The sequence below is a fragment of the Oncorhynchus kisutch genome, linkage group LG27 (assembly GCF_002021735.2).
Source record: "Oncorhynchus kisutch isolate 150728-3 linkage group LG27, Okis_V2, whole genome shotgun sequence".
NCBI classification, from domain to species: Eukaryota; Metazoa; Chordata; class Actinopteri; order Salmoniformes; family Salmonidae; genus Oncorhynchus; species Oncorhynchus kisutch.
In genome coordinates this window covers 7,156,918-7,176,045 of record NC_034200.2, presented here as the reverse complement: position 1 = coordinate 7,176,045, position 19,128 = coordinate 7,156,918, and the positions used below count along the sequence as shown (strand labels likewise).

General features: G+C 43.2%; 1 protein-coding gene across 7 annotated transcripts in view; it reads left to right on the top strand.

The window, feature by feature from the left end:
- LOC109871955 (unconventional myosin-IXb) overlaps nt 1–19,128 on the top strand; it is a 72,839-nt gene that overhangs the window by 33,635 nt on the left and 20,076 nt on the right. For 5 of the 7 annotated variants that reach the window (XM_031806600.1, XM_031806596.1, XM_031806598.1 and 2 more), the window contains exons 6-25: nt 3,417–3,517; nt 4,164–4,287; nt 4,417–4,506; nt 5,867–5,983; nt 6,866–7,000; nt 7,191–7,312; nt 7,555–7,696; nt 7,955–8,144; nt 8,379–8,457; nt 9,695–9,787; nt 9,987–10,026; nt 10,223–10,345; nt 10,536–10,616; nt 11,162–11,395; nt 11,536–11,685; nt 11,917–12,074; nt 12,186–12,515; nt 14,278–14,460; nt 14,837–14,924; nt 17,108–17,314. In XM_031806600.1, the coding sequence (XP_031662460.1) occupies nt 3,417–3,517; nt 4,164–4,287; nt 4,417–4,506; nt 5,867–5,983; nt 6,866–7,000; nt 7,191–7,312; nt 7,555–7,696; nt 7,955–8,144; nt 8,379–8,457; nt 9,695–9,787; nt 9,987–10,026; nt 10,223–10,345; nt 10,536–10,616; nt 11,162–11,395; nt 11,536–11,685; nt 11,917–12,074; nt 12,186–12,515; nt 14,278–14,460; nt 14,837–14,924; nt 17,108–17,314 (2,787 nt within the window). The remainder of the gene's footprint in view (nt 1–3,416; nt 3,518–4,163; nt 4,288–4,416; nt 4,507–5,866; nt 5,984–6,865; nt 7,001–7,190; nt 7,313–7,554; nt 7,697–7,954; nt 8,145–8,378; nt 8,458–9,694; nt 9,788–9,986; nt 10,027–10,222; nt 10,346–10,535; nt 10,617–11,161; nt 11,396–11,535; nt 11,686–11,916; nt 12,075–12,185; nt 12,516–14,277; nt 14,461–14,836; nt 14,925–17,107; nt 17,315–19,128) is intronic. The other 2 variants (XM_031806601.1, XM_031806602.1) reach the window with 1 other exon arrangement.

The window sequence follows — 19,128 nt, the reverse complement described above, 5'->3', positions numbered from 1 at the left end:
ACTTATATTTTTTATTACCATAGCATTTTTGTATGTTCTCTATAGTTATGTACTTGAAAATGTATCAATTGACCAATTCGCCACATTTGGGCAAACTCCTGGCAGACTTGATATTGTGCAGTAATGTAATTCTTCACTGGATCAGTCTGAAACTTTGCACACACACACTGCTGCCATCTGGTGGCCAAAATCTAAATTAAACCTAGACTCCTACCTGAAAGTATGGCTTTTCTCTTGCATTTTAAAGATGATAAAAAATATATATTTAAACGCATATTTTTTTTGTTTGTATTATCTTTTACCAAATCTAATGTATCATTCTCCTACATTCATTTCACATTTCCACAAACTTCAACGTGTTTCCTTTCAAATGGTATGAATAATATGCATATCCTTGCTTCAGGTCCTGAGCTACAGGCAGTTAGATTTGGGTATGTCATTTTAGGCGAAATTTGAAAAAAAGGGTACGATCTTAGAGGTTTCTAACGTGTCTCCTCCCCTTCATCTACACTGATTGAAGTGGATTTAACAAGTGACATCAATAGCTTTCACCTTGATTCACCTGGTCAGTCTATGTCATGGAAAGAGCAAGGGTTCCTAATGTTTCGTACACACAGTGTATTTACCTAATGAATGATGGGTTAATATGCATACGCTTCTAACTCATAGCCTTTGTCATCATGTTCTCTTGCACAATACACACCTGCTCTCCTCTGGCCTCGAATAACTAGAATAGCTTGTTGGACATTTTTTTGAGCAGGGATGCAAGCTTGCTCTTGTTTGCTGAATGTTAAATACATTCTTTCAAACTCGTTGGGAGTTTGAAAGAAGAGAATGTGCGACAGCAATAGGCTATAGCAGTTATTTATTCATGTCAGACCCATAACCAATCAATCTTTGTGAAGAGAAGTGAAAGCCTTCTGCATCTTATTCTAGTCCTATATTATTCAAGCATGTCATTACAGTGATGAAAATAAGAACAACTAATCTTATTTAAGTTAAAGGTAGACTCAGGGGATATACGTTGCCAGTAGCGGCACCACAGATATTGAAATGAGCAAGATGCAAGACTTCGCTCTCAAACACGTTGCACAACATTAGGGGAAATATTATGAAAGGTAGGCTATATGAGTCAGCCTACTAATGATAAAAATAGCCCTATTAGATTTCAACATTTTTTAAATCAAATTCCCTAGCCTATAATTGTAACTTTGCAGACCGCAAGTCCTGCACCAGCATCACAGTACAGTAATACAGTACACACTCAAAATGATTACTGGAGCGTGTTTCATTTATTTACCCAAGAGAGCATACATCTATGGACCTTTTTCTGTTGTGCGTAATGTGCGGTAGCCTATAGCCCATTATATGTATTGCATAACGGCACAATCATTTGGGCTTGGTCTCATAAAATGTATTTTTAATGTAGGGTTCATCTGGTCCCGTAGCGTCAGGCCTGAATTTTCATGCCGATCAAAGCTATCACTTCCAGTTTTGGCAGGAAATCCCAGGTTACCCGGGAGAAAAGTGATTCATTCTCGGGAGGGAAAATTTTGTGTGAAATACAGGGAAAATATTAAACCCTATTACACACATCCTGGGGCTGTAATCAACTGAGAGTGCAGGGTGTTCCAGTGAGAACGTCGTTCCCATAGTGATCTTTATTCTCAGATGTGTGTATATGATATACATTGTGCTATAAATCCATCTGAGCAATATTGATACAGTGCAGTATATCTGTGAGAAATATGCAGAAATCTATATTTATTACTTCAGATAAAAAAAAGATGTGGAGCATGTATGGAAGTCAATACGGCCTCTCCGTATGGGACACATTTTAATAATAAATACAGCAATACGGTAGAGCTCTCCAGACCAGGCTTTCTATGAAAAGTTATAGTTATAACTTTATAACTTTTCATAGAAAGCCTGGTCTGGAGAGCTCTACCGTATTGCTGTATTTATTATTAAAATGTGTCCCAAATGGCACCCTATTCCCTATTTAGTGCACAACCTTTGAACAGGGCCCATAGGATGCTTGTCAAAAGTAGTGCAAACTATGTATGGAATAGAGTGCCAATGGCCCTGATCAAAAGTAATGCACTATGTAGGTAATATGGTGACATTTGGGACGAACATTACATGCTGACCAAACCGAATGCACACGTTCACATGTTTATTTTGTACCCCCATACCAGACACTATCAGGACACGCAGGTTGAAATATCAAAACAAACTCTGAATCATATTAATTTGGGGACAGGTCGAAAAGCGTCAAACATTCATGGCAATGTAGCTAGCTAGCTTGCTGTTGCTAGCTAATTTGTCCTGTGATATTAACATTGGGTTGTTATTTTAAATGGAATGCACAAGGTCCTCTACTCCTACAATTAATCCACAGATAAAACGGTAAACCGAATTCCTTTCTCGTCATCTCTCCTCCTTCCACAGGCTTCTTTTTTTACTTCTTTGGACTTTAATATGGTGGTTGGCAACCAACTTTACTGTGCATTACTACAACCGACTGGAGTGCGGATGTCAGTTAATCTTTCAATCACCCACGTGGGCATATGTTCCTACACACAAATGAGGAGATGGGAGAGGCCAGACTTGCAGCGCATTTAGTGTCACAAATATAACCTTCTATTTTAGCGCCTGGCCACGCAGGAGCTCGCTGAGGCGCGTGAGCAGTGTGGGTGCAATGATTGAATAACGTGTATGTGTACATTTATTTTGCAACACTCTCGCACGCGATGCCAGCGGTGTGGTCAGCATGTTAGTGTCAAACAGAGTTAATCTCTAGTCTAAACTGCCCTATCATGTGGCTCTGACTGTTACATTATGATGTGTTAGTGCACGTCTATCTGTCATCAGGGAAATACCTGTCTGTGTATAGAATAACTATCAAAGTAATGACTCTGGACTTTGGTTGTGAGATGTAGGCTTGTTTTTAGTAATAATACTTGTTCACATTACATTTTATCACTTTAGATTCTACAAAACAATAAAAGATAGTTGCTATCGAAAGCCAGGATAATCACTTGTACATAACTGGCGCCTTCTTGTTTTTCTTCATTTCTGACGCAAGGCATTCTGGTAATTGCGTCAATAGCGTAATCCAATACAACAGAAATATGTACATAGTTCTCTCCATCACACAGTACTTTTACATATGTAAATAACTGTAAAATAAAATATCTTTAGATGCAGCTCCATGAATGAACTGTAAACATTAACTCTGTAACCCATTAAAGTCCATAAGCCTGAACTCCAGCAATACAGATGCGAAAAGCATGTCTTCATATTTTCTCTTTACTTTCTGTCAATTGTCTCTCTATTTTCTCTTTTTTTCTGTCTAAGTGTATTGAGATTTAACATTTTTTGTTTTAATTCAAATACTCTGTCACTCTGCTCAGGAGTACTTTCATTTAGAAGACGCTGAGGATCTCAGACATGAGTTCGAGAGGCTTCATCAGGCCATGGAGATGGTTGGATTCCTGCCCTCTACTAAGAAACAGTACGTATGGATACTTCTAGGGTTAACTCTTCAGGCGAGCGAGACAGAGTGTGTGCGACGAAGAGAGAAAGAGTGAAGGAGACAGAGGGAGACAAACTATAGTTTATAGAGATATCTCAGATACCTTATCCTCTCCTCTTTACATCCCCTGTACCATACTCTTGTCATGATCCATGATATTATCTTTTTCATGAAGAGTTTCTGCCACAGTCACACCTGATGGAACTAAAACAGTCTGTATGTAACACTGCAGCTCTCCAAGATCTCCACCGCTCTCTCCCATTCCGCAGCAGGTTAGAGCTTGTCAGTCCTAGCAGGAGAATAATGCAGGGAACATTTCAGCAGCAGACATCTGATCATGACCTTGGGGTGTGGCAGGTGGAACAGTAGAACTTAGTTGCTCACCTAGTGGCCTACTGTGGCTGTTTCTCAATGTAATTATATGGTAGCTTGTAAATGATAATGCGTGTATATATGTATTGTATCCTTGAAATAAGGATGATGCCATAACTCATACTACTAGCCAGTGAGAGGTGCTCATAGTGTGTGAAACTGTTATCCAGGTGTATTGTGCCCTATGTTTCCTTGTGCAGGATATGATCAGTAATCCTGGTGTATTGTATAATAATTGTGCATTTCTGTGTAGGATATTTTCCATGCTCTCTGCCATCCTGTATCTGGGCAACGTGACATACACCCAATCAGAAGACGGCCAGGCGCTGGAAGCGGGGCCAGCAGATGTCCTCTCAACCCTGTCTGACCTGCTCAAGGTAAAGGAATCAATCAATCAGTCAATATATTTATTGTGTAATCATTCAATCAATCAATATCTTTAGTCTCACCTGCTTAGAGGAACACCTGTACACAGCGCTAATTGACAATCTGCTCTGTTCTCATAGGTCAAACAAGAGTTGCTGATGGAGGCTTTGACCAAGAGGAAACAAACAACAGCCAATGACAAATTAGTGTTACACTACACTCTCAAAGAAGTAGGGGTTCTAATACCAGTTACATTTATTTTCCTTTTTCTTCCTCACATGACATGAGGGAAAACTCCAGAATGTAGTTATAGCCAGGACCTGGATATTTTCCTTGTCATGTCACGTGTGGACTAATATGGCTTTTGTTAGCTTTGCAGCCCTTTTTTGTGGTGTTTCTTGCTGTTATCCTATAGGCCATAACAATTGTTGTCTTTTCATTGTCCTACCCAGGCTGTGACTACTGTTGTCTTGTCGTTGTCCTACCCAGGCTGTGACTGCTGTTGTCTTGTTGTTGTCCTACCCAGGCTGTGACTGCTGTTGTCTTGTCGTTGTCTTACCCAGGCTGTGACTACTGTTGTCTTGTCGTTGTCCTACCCAGGCTGTGACTACTGTTGTCTTGCTATTGTCCTACCCAGGCTGTGACTACTGTTGTCTTGTTGTTTTCCTACCCAGGCTGTGACTACTGTTGTCTTGTTGTTTTCCTACCCAGGCTGTGACTACTGTTGTCTTGTCGTTGTCCTACCCAGGCTGTGACTGCTGTTGTCTTGTCGTTGTCCTACCCAGGCTGTGACTACTGTTGTCTTGTCGTTGTCCTACCCAGACTGTGACTGCTGTTGTCTTGTCGTTGTCCTACCCAGGCTGTGACTACTGTTGTCTTGTTGTCCTACCCAGACTGTGACTGCTGTTGTCTTGTCGTTGTCCTACCCAGGCTGTGACTGCTGTTGTCTTGTCGTTGTCCTACCCAGGCTGTGACTACTGTTGTCTTGTCGTTGTCCTACCCAGGCTGTGACTGCTGTTGTCTTGTCGTTGGCCTACCCAGGCTGTGACTGCTGTTGTCTTGTCGTTGTCCTACCCAGGCTGTGACTGCTGTTGTCTTGTCGTTGTCCTACCCAGGCTGTGACTGCTGTTGTCTTGTTGTTGTCCTACCGAGGCTGTGACTACTGTTGTCTTGTCGTTGTCCTACCCAGGCTGTGACTACTGTTGTCTTGTTGTTGTCCTACCCAGGCTGTGACTACTGTTGTCTTGTTGTTGTCCTACCCAGGCTGTGACTACTGTTGTCTTGTCGTTGTCCTACCCAGGCTGTGACTACTGTTGTCTTGTTGTTGTCCTACCCAGGCTGTGACTACTGTTGTCTTGTTATTGTCCTACCCAGGCTGTGACTACTGTTGTCTTGTTGTCCTACCCAGGCTGTGACTACTGTTGCCTTGTTGTTGTCCTACCCAGGCTGTGACTGCTGTTGTCTTGTCGTTGTCCTACCCAGGCTGTGACTGCTGTTGTCTTGTTATTGTCCTACCCAGGCTGTGACTACTGTTGTCTTGTTATTGTCCTACCCAGGCTGTGACAATTATTGTCTTATTGTCCTTCCTAGGCTGTGACAGCACGGGACTCCATGGCCAAGTCTCTGTACAGCTCTCTGTTTGACTGGATTGTCCTGCGCATCAACCACGCTCTGCTCAACAGACGAGACATGGAGGAGGCCGTCTCTGTAAGACGACCATTCACTGTGCTAACCCTAACCCAGAGACAGCTTGTCACTGTACTAACCCTAACCCAGAGACAGCTTGTCACTGTACTAACCCTAACCCAGAGACAGCTTGTCACTGTACTAACCCTACCCCAGAGACAGCTTGTCACTGTACTAACCCTAACCCAGAGACAGCTTGTCACTGTACTAACCCAGAGACAGCTTGTCACTGTACTAACCCTAACCCAGAGACAGCTTGTCACTGTACTAACCCAGAGACCGCTTGTCACTGTACTAACCCTAACCCAGAGACAGCTTGTCACTGTACTAACCCAGAGACAGCTTGTCACTGTACTAACCCAGAGACAGCTTGTCACTGTACTAACCCAGAGACAGCTTGTCACTGTACTAACCCTAACCCAGAGACAGCTTGTCACTGTACTAACCCAGAGACCGCTTGTCACTGTACTAACCCTAACCCAGAGACAGCTTGTCACTGTACTAACCCAGAGACCGCTTGTCACTGTACTAACCCAGAGACCGCTTGTCACTGTACTAACCCTAACCCAGAGACCGCTTGTCACTGTACTAACCCTAACCCAGAGACAGCTTGTCACTGTACTAACCCAGAGACCGCTTGTCACTGTACTAACCCTAACCTAACCCTTTCACTGCAGTGTTAAAGCCATCTGCTGTTAAAGCCTTTCACTTCCAGGAAAAGTGATGCCCCTGCATTTGTTTGACAACCTTTCAACGCAGCTTTAGAAAGTATTCATTTTACTTTTATTACTTTTATTATTACACATTTAACTTTTCAAATGTCTCAATTTTCTTTCTCTGCATTGTTGGGAAGGGCCCATTAAGTAAGCAGGAAAAAGGGATTTATATTCAGATTATTTTTAGTGTTTGTCCATAGGTATCCTGGATATATTTGGTTTTGAGGATTTCCAGACGAATAGCTTTGAACAGTTCTGCATCAACTACGCCAACGAGAAACTACAGTATTACTTCAACCAGCACATCTTCAAGCTGGAGCAGGTGAGCTCTATAAGGGAAATGAAAGGGGGATAAGGAGTCAGTTCCACTACTGAATGCATTATAAACCCTTCACCCCATAAAAGGTTACCTTCATGTGAAGTTAAATCATCTCTAATGGGGAATCAATAGTAATTTATTCATTCATCCACCCATTTATTCACGCATCCATCTGTCTATCCATCGATTCCAGAAGGAGTACCAGGCAGAGGGGATCAGCTGGAGTACCATAGACTACACGGACAACCTGGGCTGTATCCATCTGATCAGCCAGAAACCCACTGGGCTTTTCCACCTACTGGATGAGGAGAGCAAGTAAGTCTGGGAGGGCCTAGAGTTTGAACCTAAAACTAGGGCCCAGAGTGTTTCTAGTCAGGTCACATGGTCAGGAAAATCTCCTGGCCCTGTTTGCAAGGGCTGTATATCTCAGTAGTCTGTAGTTACTTCTTGTCTTATACCTTTATCACCACTGATTTAGAGGAAGTGGACAGATGAAAAGAAGCTTACTGGTTGGCTTCCTCTATTGCTTTTACCTAACCCAGTCTTTGTGACCTTAGTCTCCCTCAGGCCACGGATGACACTCTGCTGAACAAGTTCAAGCAGCAGCATCAAGACAACCCGTACTTCGTCCCCACCACAGTGATGTTACCAGCTTTCGTCATCCAACACTTCGCTGGGAAGGTCAAATACCAGATCAAGGTAGAGAAAGGGCAAGGGGAGCAACCTGTTAGTCTACACTGTCAGTCAAAAGGACATCACACAGCTAACTGTCCTGCTTCCAACCCTTTCTTTATCCTGTCTTCTTCCTCTCATTGTGTCCCTCTGCATCTCCTTCCTCCATCCGTCTCCTCTTCCTCTCTACCTCCCTGTGTCTCGCTCTCCCTTCTCAACCCGTAACCCTCGTCATATCCTCTCATTCCATCTCTCTACCTCTCCTCTTCTCCTTATCACGATCAGGATTTCCGGAAGAAGAACACGGATCACATGCGTCCGGACATCGTGGCGTTGCTACGTAGCAGCGAGCGGGCATTTATGCGTCAGCTGATTGGGTCAGACCCGGTGGCAGTGTTCCGATGGGGCATCCTCCGGGCCACCATACGCATCATAGCGGCCTTCAACGAAGCCGGAAGCCGCCGGGCAGTCCCAGGTAGGCTTCACTTTAGATACCCTGATTGGACAGGTCTAGGAGAGAGGATATTTCACGTTTACATGAACTGACCAGGCAAGAGAAAACGGTGCACTTTTTATTAGCATATAACTGTAATTGGTCAAGAGTTTTTCGTTTTTTTTTCTGGTCAGGTTATGAGTCTCTTGAGATATGACTTGCTACACTTTGGTGGCGACGATGATGATAAGATGGCAAGGCCTGTTTACTCTACAGGTCTGGTGAAACGCACCTCCCGTCAGTCTATAGGGGAACTGAAGAGGAGACCGAGGTCGGCTCTGCAGAGACTGTCCAGGTAAGAGGAGAGAGAGACTATGCTGCCACTCGTTACAGTTGCAACGTTATAGTTGAGCATGTTTCACCTTCATCGAAGGAGAAGAGACAGAAGGCCTTAGTCCAGGGGTGTGCTATCGTATCTACAGATTGCTGATGTAGTGGCAGGTTTTTGTTCCAGCCAAATGCATCAAATCAAAGTTTGTTGGTCAGATGTGCCAAATACAACAGGTGTGGACTTTACAGTGTGTGTCTTCATGTGTGTGGGAGTGTCAGTGTAGAAATAAATAATTAAGGGGGTCAATGTAAACAGTCCGAGTAGCCATTTGATTACCGGTTTAACAGTCTTATGGCTTGGGGGTAGAAGCAGTTCAGGAGCCTTTTGGTCCCAGAGAACAGTCTATGGACTTCAGTGGCTGGAGTCTTTGACAATTGTCTGGGCCTCCCTCTGACACCGCCTGATATAGAGGTCCTGGATGGCAGGGAGTTGGCCCCAGTGATGTACTGGGTTGTACATGCTACCCTCTGTAGTGTCTTGCGGTCGTATGATGAGCACTTGCCATGGAAAGCGGTCTTGAAAAGTCAAGATGCTTTCAATGGTGCAGCTGTAGAACCTTTTGAGGATCTGATGGCTCATGCCAAATCTTTTCAGGCTCCTTCACAACTGTGCTGGTGTGTTTGGACCATGATAGGTTCTGATTGATGTGGACACCGAGGAACTTGAAGCTCTCGAACTGCTCCGTCAATGTGAGTGGGGAATGTTCGGCCCTTTGTTTCTTGTAATCCACGACGAGCTCCTTGGTCCTTCCCACGTTGAGGGAGAGGATGTTGTCCTGGCACCACACTGCCAGGTCTCTGACCTACTTCCTATAGGCTGTCTCATCGTTGTCAGTGATCAAGCCTACCACTCGTGTTGTCTGCAAACTTAATGATGGTGTTGGAGTCGTGTGTGGCCACAGTCGTGGGAGTACAGGAGGGAACTGAGCACGCACCCCTGAGGGAGCCCCCGTGTTGAGGGTCAGCGTGACGGATGTGTTGTTGCCTACCCTCACCACCTGAGGTGGCCCATCAGGATCTGTTTTCAGAGGGATGTGTTTAGTCCCAGGGTTCTTAGCAGCTTAGTGATGAGTTTGGAGGACACTATGGTGTTGAACGTGAACTGCAATCTCACGTAGGTGCTCCTTTTGTCCAGGTGGGAAAAGACAGTGTGGAGTGCAATAGAGATTGCGTCATCCGATTCAACTAACATTTTTCTCCAGCCACAGCTCCCTACTGGACTTCTCGTTCGATCGGTCCGATGACAATCCTCTGGAGGTGTTTGAGGACATCTTTGCCAACTATGAGAAAAAGAAGTAAGTGGGCTGGAGGGAAAAGCAGGAGCCAGGTTGTTGATGGGATGTTACATACTGCACATTATCAACAAGAAACTATGCTGAAAGCTAGCCTGCTCTAGCCAACTTTATCATTGTCAAGCCATGAATACATAATAATTGTCATCCATCTTGCCTGTAAAATCCAGGTCACCACCATCTCTGTCTTTTCTCCCCATAGGAAGAGCAAGGCCAGCAAGCACAAGCAGCTCATTCCTACGGTAATGTATTAGTAGTTGCCATTATCAAAGAAGTGATTTCTTGGGTCTTTTTATTGGTTTATGTTACTTCTGTACTGTCTTTACAGTTCACATAGACAGGACAGTCTCCTGGCCCTATGTATAATCACATTACAATACTGTGTCATTGTAGTTGTGTAACAATGTGTGATGATGATTGATGTGGTACGTCCTACAGAATCTGATGAACTCTCGGTCCCTGAAGCACATCGTAGGCCTGACGCTCCATGACCGAGCCTCCCGCTCTCTGCTCCACCCACATCAGAGGAAGAAACCACCCAGCATCAGCGCTCAGTTCCAGGTCTGCTTTCCCAACACACACACATGCAGGCACACACACCAGCCTCCTCCCACTGAGAGCTGACCAGAAAAATGAGCTTGTCTTAGCATTGTGTGTATTTCATTGAAACTCCATTAAAGATCACTAATGGGGGCTGTAAACAGCATTACCTCAGCTAACTGATGTGATATATTGTAATGTTATTCTGTAGGCGTCTCTCAATAAGCTGCTGGAGACTGTGGGGAAAGCAGAGCCTTTCTTCATCCGCTGTATCCGTTCCAATGCTGAGAAGGTAGGATTACATGGACTGTATAAAGATTGTCTATGTCTATCCCTTAAAGAAAAGGTCACATCATTTCACCTGAGAATTTTTTTTTTTCAAAATGTGATCACGTGAAATTCATGTATCGTCCTAGTAGTTACCAGGGTTGGGGTCAATTCCATTTAAATTAAGAAAGTAAACCAAATATCAATTCAGAATTTTTCTAATTGAAATGCATTGTGTACTTCCTGAATTGACCCCAACCCTTATATTTATTTGCATTTTGGCAATTTAGCACAGTGGTTTTCAAATTTCCTCCGGGACCCCCAGACAGACATAACACAATTTGGTATCCCTAAACTAGCACACCTGATTCACAGAGTCAATGGCTTGATGATTACTTGACAAGTTGAATCAGGTTAGCTTGCTCTGGAATTGTTCAAATACATGGAACGTCTGGGGTCCCCAAGGAACGGTTTGAAAACCCCTGATTTAGCAGACGCTTAAGTCAGTATTAATGACAGAATTTCTCTTTTTAATGCATTCAGTGATGCAACTCTTTGTGTTCCTTGTAGAAGGAGATGCTGTTTGATAATGCTCTGGTGCAACAGCAGCTGAGGTACACAGGCATGTTGGAGACGGTACGCATCCAGAAGTCTGGCTACAACGCCAAGTTCACCTTCACAGAGTTCCTAGAGCAGTTCAAAGTGTTGCTGCCTAAAGAAGCCACCACAGCACCAGAGGACATAGCTAACCTGCTGCAGGAGATGGGCCTAGGACAGAGCACGTACCAGATTGGGAAAACCAAGGTAACACTTTACATTATAGCCATTATAGCCTCCATAGAAAAGCTGAAAAGGGATTTAGTAATTCTTGCTTAAACAACTAAAAGCATAATTTGACTTCATATTAAACATGTAGTCCCATCTAAATGTCATTTTTCTCCCAGGTGTTCCTGAAGGAGAGGGAGAAGCAGCATCTCCAGGACACCCTGAACAGGGAAGTGATGCGTCACATCGTCATCCTCCAGCGCTGGTTCAGGGCCTGTCTCAGCAGGAGCCACTTCCTCTACAAGAAAGACGCCGCCATCAGAATACAGGTGTGTACCTATATGGCAGAAACCATGATCCCACTGGTAACTATTGCTTAAAATCACAACAATGTGTACAAGACCTATCCCAGCCCTTGTAATATATTTTTCAGGGAGCACTGTATAAAAAGCCCCTGTGTGATAGGGTAAGATTCATGTATTTTTACAGCTGTGCGGCTACTGTGTCCTAGCCAAATTTCCCCTCAGGGATAATAAAGTTGATCTCATCTTCTCCTATAGCGATGTTGGCGTGCGTTCCGGTCGGACACCAGATGCCGTGCGGCCACAGTGATCCAGGCAGCGTGGCGAGGCTCTCAGAAGAGGACAGACTACCTGAGAAAGAGGAACAGCATCAAGAAGATGCAGACACTGTTCAGGAACAAACCAGATCTAAACAGGTACTAAAGACTCATCTTTTTACATCCTAAAATTGTACAATAAAGTTATAGAACTTTGAACTTCAGGGCCCTGAGTTTTTCTGACCAGCACAAATCTGACCCTACTTCTAGCTCAAAGGCAGAGGTAGAGAAGCCCACGCCTCCCCAGCTCCCTTCCAAGACCCAGTCTATGCCCCAGCCCCCGCCCAAGCTTCAGCCCAAGCACCAGAACCAGCCCTTGCCCATGCACCAGACCCAGCACCAGAGAAGCCTGGAGAAGAAGGAGCTGAGGAGGCAGCACAGTTTGGAACCAAGCCCCAATAGGAGCCTCCAACCAGGCCCAGAGGTTAACAGACAGGAGGCTACCCAAAGGAACACAGAATCGGAGAAGAGAGAGGGTAGAGGCTCTCCACCTCCTCTAAACAGACCTCTCTCCCTTCCCCTGGACCCCAATGCTGGCAGGTACGATTCTCTCCCATCCCTCACCTCTCTACCGCTCACCCCATCCTTCACCTCTGACCTATCCACTGTGATAGCTGATGTGTGCAGTGGCAGTGGCATCCCCCAGGTGGATATAGAACTTTGAACTTATTCATCAACTATTGGTAGTGGATGAAGTGAGTGCCCAGTCTCCCACCCACCTCAATGCAAATTAAGTGTTTTTAGCACCCGCTGAAAAATATTATATACATCTGTTATTATTCAGTGTAAAGTGTTTTGTTAGGTGGAAAAGCACCATATACGGTACCATTCAAACATTTGGACACCCACTCATTTAAGGGTTTTTCTTTATTTTACTATGTTCTACTTTGTAGAATAATAGTGAAGACATCAAAACTGTGAAATAACACATATGGAATCATGTAGTAACCAACATTTTTTTTAACAAATCAAAATATATTTTATATTTGAGGTTCTTCAAAGTAGCCACCTTTTTGTATTGGTGAAATCTTTGCACACTCTTGGCATTCTCTCAACCAGCTTCACCTGGAATGCTTTGCCAATAGTCTTGAAGGAGTTCCCACATATGCTGAGCACTTGTTGGATGCTTTTCCTTCACTCTGCGGTCCAACCCATCCCAAACCATCTCAATTGGGTTAAGGTTGGGTGATTGTGGAGGCCATCTAATGAAGCACCCCATCACTCTCCTGGTCAAATAGCCCTTACACAGCCTGGAGGTGTGTTGGGTCATTGTCCTGTTGAAAAACAAATGATAGTCCCACTAAGTGCAAACCAGATGGGATGACGTATGGCTACAGAATGCTGTGGTAACCATGCTAGTTAAGTGTGTCTTGAATTCTAAATAAATCAGACAGTGTCACCAGCTAGGCACTCCCACACCATCACACCTCCTCCATGCTTCACGGTGGGAACCACACATTCTTAGATTATCCGTTCACCTACTCTGCGTCTCACAATGACACGGCAGTTGGAACAAAAAATCTCAAATTTGGACTCATCAGACCAAAGGACAGATTTCCACCGGTCTAATGTTCATTGCTCTTTTTTCTTGGCCCAAGCAAGTCTCTTCTTCTTATTGGTGTCCTTTGGGAGTGGTTTATTTGCAGCAATTCGACCATAAAGGCCTGATTCACGCAGTCTCCTCTGGAGAGTTGATGTTGAGATGTGTCTGTTACTTGAATTCTGTGAAGCATTTATATGGCTGCAATCTGAGGCTGGTAACTCTAATTTATCCTCTGCAGCCGAGGTAACTCTGGGTCTTCCTTTCCTGTGGCGGTCCTCATGAGAGCCAGTTTCATCGTAGAGCTTGATGGTTTTTGCGACTGCACTTGAAGAAACTTTCAAAGTTCTTGAAATGTACCGGATTGACTGACCTTGATGTCTTAAAGTAATGATGGGCTCTCGTTTCTCTGGCTCAAACCCATTAAGAAGGAAATTAATTCCACAAATTAACTTAACAAGGCACACCTGTTAATTTAAATGCATTCCAGGTGACCTACCTCATGGTTGAGAGAATGCCAAGAGTGTTCAAAGCTGTCAAAGGAAAGGGTGGCTACTTTGAAGAATCAAAAATATATTTTGATTTGTTTAACAATTTTTTTTGGTTACTACATGATTCCATATGTGTTATTCCATAGTTTTGATGTCTTCATTATTATTCTACAATGTAGAAAATAGCAAAAATAAAGGAAAACCCTTGAATGAGTAGGTGTCAACTTTTGACTGGTACTGTAAATCCAATCCATATTATATTTTTTAACAGGGACGGAGAGGGGGCGCTCACCAGCCTGTCCCCTTACACAGGCACCCTGGAGCGCTACTCCCACTTGGAAGATATCAAGGAGCATGCAAAGAGATGGAAGAGCAGGAGGGAGGGAAGACATCCGGAAGACTCCAGCCCTGAGATCCAGCGGCCCAGGGATAAACGCATGGAGGGGTTGCTGCTGTATGACATATTATTATGTGATGTTATCACAATGTTATGTCCAGTGGTGAAGTGGAGAGTAAACACCATTTATGCACCGGTGTTGACTCATCTTTTGCGGAAAAAGGCATTGAAAGTATAGGGAGCGTTACTCACTGCGAATATCATTTACCCGCCGATTTTCTTACCTCTACATCACTGGTTAGGTCATGTCTTAGTGTTTCTCTCAACCATACCTGTTAAGACCCTTCAATGTCCCCTCAATATGATCTTGGATCACTAAGTAGATTTACATCAAGTTGTTTCTTTCCCCATTCTCAGATTTATCTTTCATCAATATCTTATAGCAATGTCTAAACAGAGTTTACAGTTGACATATTTCTATCTCTTACCTCAGGAACCGAGGGAAGTCTATCTCGCTGGACAACGTATCCAAACTCAGCTCCTCAGGGTCAGGCTCAGACAGCTCTTCCTCCATTACTGAGGTACTACTACTCTACTATTGTTCCTTCATACACGTTAGATATGTACTACTGAGGTATTCTACTCTCGTAATGTAATTATTACTATTACACTCTACACCATTACGTATCACAGCTCTCTCTCTGTCACTGAGGTACTGGTCTCATACTGTATGTGACTGTCATTAATGTTATTCTATTGCCTCATTACTTATCACACACACAGGTACAGTTGATGCTGGAAGTTTACATACACCTTAGCCAAATACATTTAAACTCAGTTTTTCACAATTCCTGACATTTAATCCTGGAAAAGATTCCATGTCTTGGGTCAGTTAGGATCACCACTTTATTTTAAGAATGAAATATCAGAATAATAGTAGAGAGAATTATTTCTTTCATCAGATTCCCAGTGGGTCAGACATTTACATACACTCAATTAGTATTTGGTAGCATTGCCTTTAAATTGTTTAACTTGGGTCAAACGTTTTGGGTAGCCTTCCACAATCTTCCCACAATAAGATGGGTGAATTTTGGCCCATTCATCCTGACAGAGCTGGTGTAACTGAGTCAGGTTTGTATGCCTCCTTGCTCGCACACGCTTTTTCAGTTCTGCCCACACATTTTCTATAGGATTGAGGTCAGGGCTTTGTGATGGCCACTCCAATACCTTGACTTTGTTGTCAAGCCATTTTGCCACAACTTTGGAAGTATGCTGGGGGTCATTATCCATTTGGAAGACCCATTTGCGACCAAGCTTTAACTTACTGATGTCTTGAGATGTTGCTTCAATATATCCAAATACATTTCCTTCCTAATGATGCCATCTACTTTGTGAAGTGCAACAGTCTCTCCTGCTGCAAAGCACCCCCACAACGTGATGCTGACAGCCCTGTGCTTCACGGTTGGGATGGTGTTCTTTGGCTTGCAAGCCTCCCCCTTTTACCTCCAAACTTAACGATGGTCATTATGGCCAAACTGTTCTATTTTTGTTTCATCAGACCAGAGGATATTTCTCCAAAAAGTATGATCTTTGTCCCCATGTGCAAACCGTAGTCTGGCTTTTTTATGGCGGTTTTGGAGCAGTGGCATCTTCCTTGCTGAGTGGCGTTTCAGGTTATGTCGATATAGGACTCGTGTAAACTTCTGACCCACTGGAATTGTGATTCAGTGAAATAATCTGTTTGTAAACAGTTGTTGGAAAAATGACTTGTCATGCACAAAGTAGATGTCCTAACCGACTTGCCAAAACTATAGTTTTAACAAGAAATCTGTGGAGTGGTTGAAAAATGACTTTTAATGTATGTAAACTTCCGACTTCAACTGTAGCTAAGATGCTATATGACATGTTGTTACTGTATTTCCTAACCCCCTGCTGCTGCTGACACACACATGGATGGATCCCACTCTTCAGCTGGTCAGTAGGCACGAAGTGGGAAAACATTTTATAACCGAAAAAATCTAATTCAGCATTCTTTGTTTGGGGGGTATAAAATTTAGTTTAAGACGACTTAACATTTCACAGAAATGGAACCACTAAACTAGACATGATGATGACTGGGACTTCCCAACTTTCCAACTTTTAACATAAAGACGAATAAAGATTACAAACATTAATGATTTCATACTTGCCCAAACCTACATGTTCCCGCAGTATCCATACCCATATTGTTTGTTCTCAATTTTTTTTAAAATCTAATTTATCATTTGGATATTTATAGGGCTTGTTATACTTTATGCCAATTGTTCTATTTTATCTGTAGCCCACATTCTTTCAATACTTAAATAATAATGCCTTTGATTCATCCACTGTCTTAATGATCATGTGATTTCCAGGTTTTAAAGTGAAATGTAAAAAAATAAATTCTACTTCATATTCATCATCTCCAGCAACACCAACATATGAAGTAAAAAAATTAATAATAATATTTCCAATTAGGTAACGTTTTTTCCCGAAATTACTGATGACAAAAGAATGGTCCAACCCACTGCACCCTCATATGCCATGTCTTGAAATAGTCGGATTAAAAGTAAACTTACATTGTAAATCTTCTGACAGCCACTTTCTAACTTTTAAGAAAATTCTACATGCGACCACCTGTTTCAAAATGTATTTTCCCATTTTGTTCCTACTGAACCTTGGACAGTGAGGGGTCTCTCAGTCCCTCAACTCACCAGTGCCTCTTGACCTTTCCTGGCCACCATAGGTCAGGGTGCGCTCCCGCAAGGTGCCCAATCACAAGCGGCGGTTAGCCTACGCCCGAAGCGGGCTGATGTTTAACCTTAAGGGTTCCCAGGAGAGCGAGTTTTGGAGCTTCCCCCTCCCGCCCATGAGCCCCTCACCGGGGGTCAGTGGCATGGGCCAGTCCAACCAACCAGAGGTCCACATCCGTCCACGCAAACCTGAGGTCCAGGTACCAACCGGCCTGACTATGGAAAACTACTACGGGCCCTGGCACTGCAAGCTGACTGACTCTTGCTGTGCATGCACTGCAGGCTTTGTGTATGTTAAGACAGGGTCTCATCTCCGCTCGTCTCACAGTCCCCGGCTGGATGGGTCTGCAATGTTCTACAGTGTTCTGCGGGTTCTATATACTGGCTTCTCTTCTTCAGGCCAGGGAAAGACCCAGAAAACAGAGCTAGTCACAACCATGAACCATCCTCTGCAACCTAAACACAGTGGCTGGATGGCTCTCTGGTTGCTGCAGCTTGTTTCTGACCTTTTTTGTCACAATGTTTAGGCAACACCATCAAAACCATGTACAGTTCACATCCCATTGATACAAGTTCAATGTTATGGGAGTAGTAATGGGATTAGTTCCCCAGTTGTCCTTGTGTGTATTCTCTGTTGGTAAAGAGAGATAATAATTGTTTTGTTCTACAAACTATAGCCTCTCATATAGCACACAGGTTTGTGGCAATCAAGATACACAATGATAACTAATATTTTAGTCTGTGATGTTCATTGCTGCCCTCAATTGACTACAGCAAAAAAGGTCATAGGTCAGGCAGAGGTTAGGCTCATGATGCTGCTGAAGGTTTAAACATGGGTTAAGAGGGAGTGTCCACCATGTTCCTTTATCTCAGTCCATTCTTTTGACGTCCATGGTGGGAGATTACTGTAAGAGAGCACTCTTCGGGAGCAGGAAGGGGGAGAGACTGAACTTGGCTATGGGTGTGGTGGCTGCAGGCAGATAGACGTTCCTGCTGGGGAATTGGGTACTAACCAATGATGTATATACACCCTTGATTTATTATGCTATGTATTGGCCAAATGAGTGGCTTTGAAGCCATTGGCCGCCATATTGGCACTCCTCAGAAGGAGCAGTCCTCCATAGGAACGAATGGAATTCTACAGTATTTCAATCAAATGTTTCAAGGACAAAATACCTGTATTTAAGTATTTATTTGTTGTAGTGGGGACAGTAGCATTAGTACTCTCTAAAAATGATACTTTAAGGAAAAGGTTGAAATATATTTGTAGTTTATTTTTATGTTCATTTCACATAAGATAATTTTAAAGAATGCTTTAACGCTAGAAATCCACAGTTAAAACAATAAGTAAGCGGCCACCGGGCCTTTGTTTTGGTAAAAAAGCGGAGGGATCGATGCTATGAATGCAATGACTGATCATTGAGGTAATTATTTTTTTAACCATGTTTGGGGGATGTACAGTGTTTGTTTACATTTAACTTGTTTACAAACATTGAAGTAAGAAAAAAAAGCTTATGTTGGGTTCTGATGGGGTACGACAGTTGAACTAAGCTCAAGGAGGCATGTATAAGGTATATTCTTCAACAACAAAAAACATCAAGAATCAATTGGTTTATCATTAATTTATAAGTCCAAAAATGTATGTAGCAACTAAGGATTCTCAAAAACGAATGTAGACATTAAAGGCATTTCTATAACTTCAAAAATCTTTTTTTACAATGGCGGAAAAATGGCTGCACAAAAATGGCTGCGCTCTGGCTTCAAAACATCACTCCAAACAGTCATCTAGGGTTTATACACATCATTGGAACTAACTAACTAACTGGTGTGGCGGGGCCTGGAAGTTTTGCACTAGTACTACACCTACAGACACTGGGGAAATGGCATGACATCTGTTCTCAATATTTTCTTACTTTCTAGGCACAATCATTCCCCACATGTTACCGGTTAATAATGATGTATCTGATTTTTCCCCAGCATGGTTGTTGTCTCATGTCATACAATCTTAGATGTT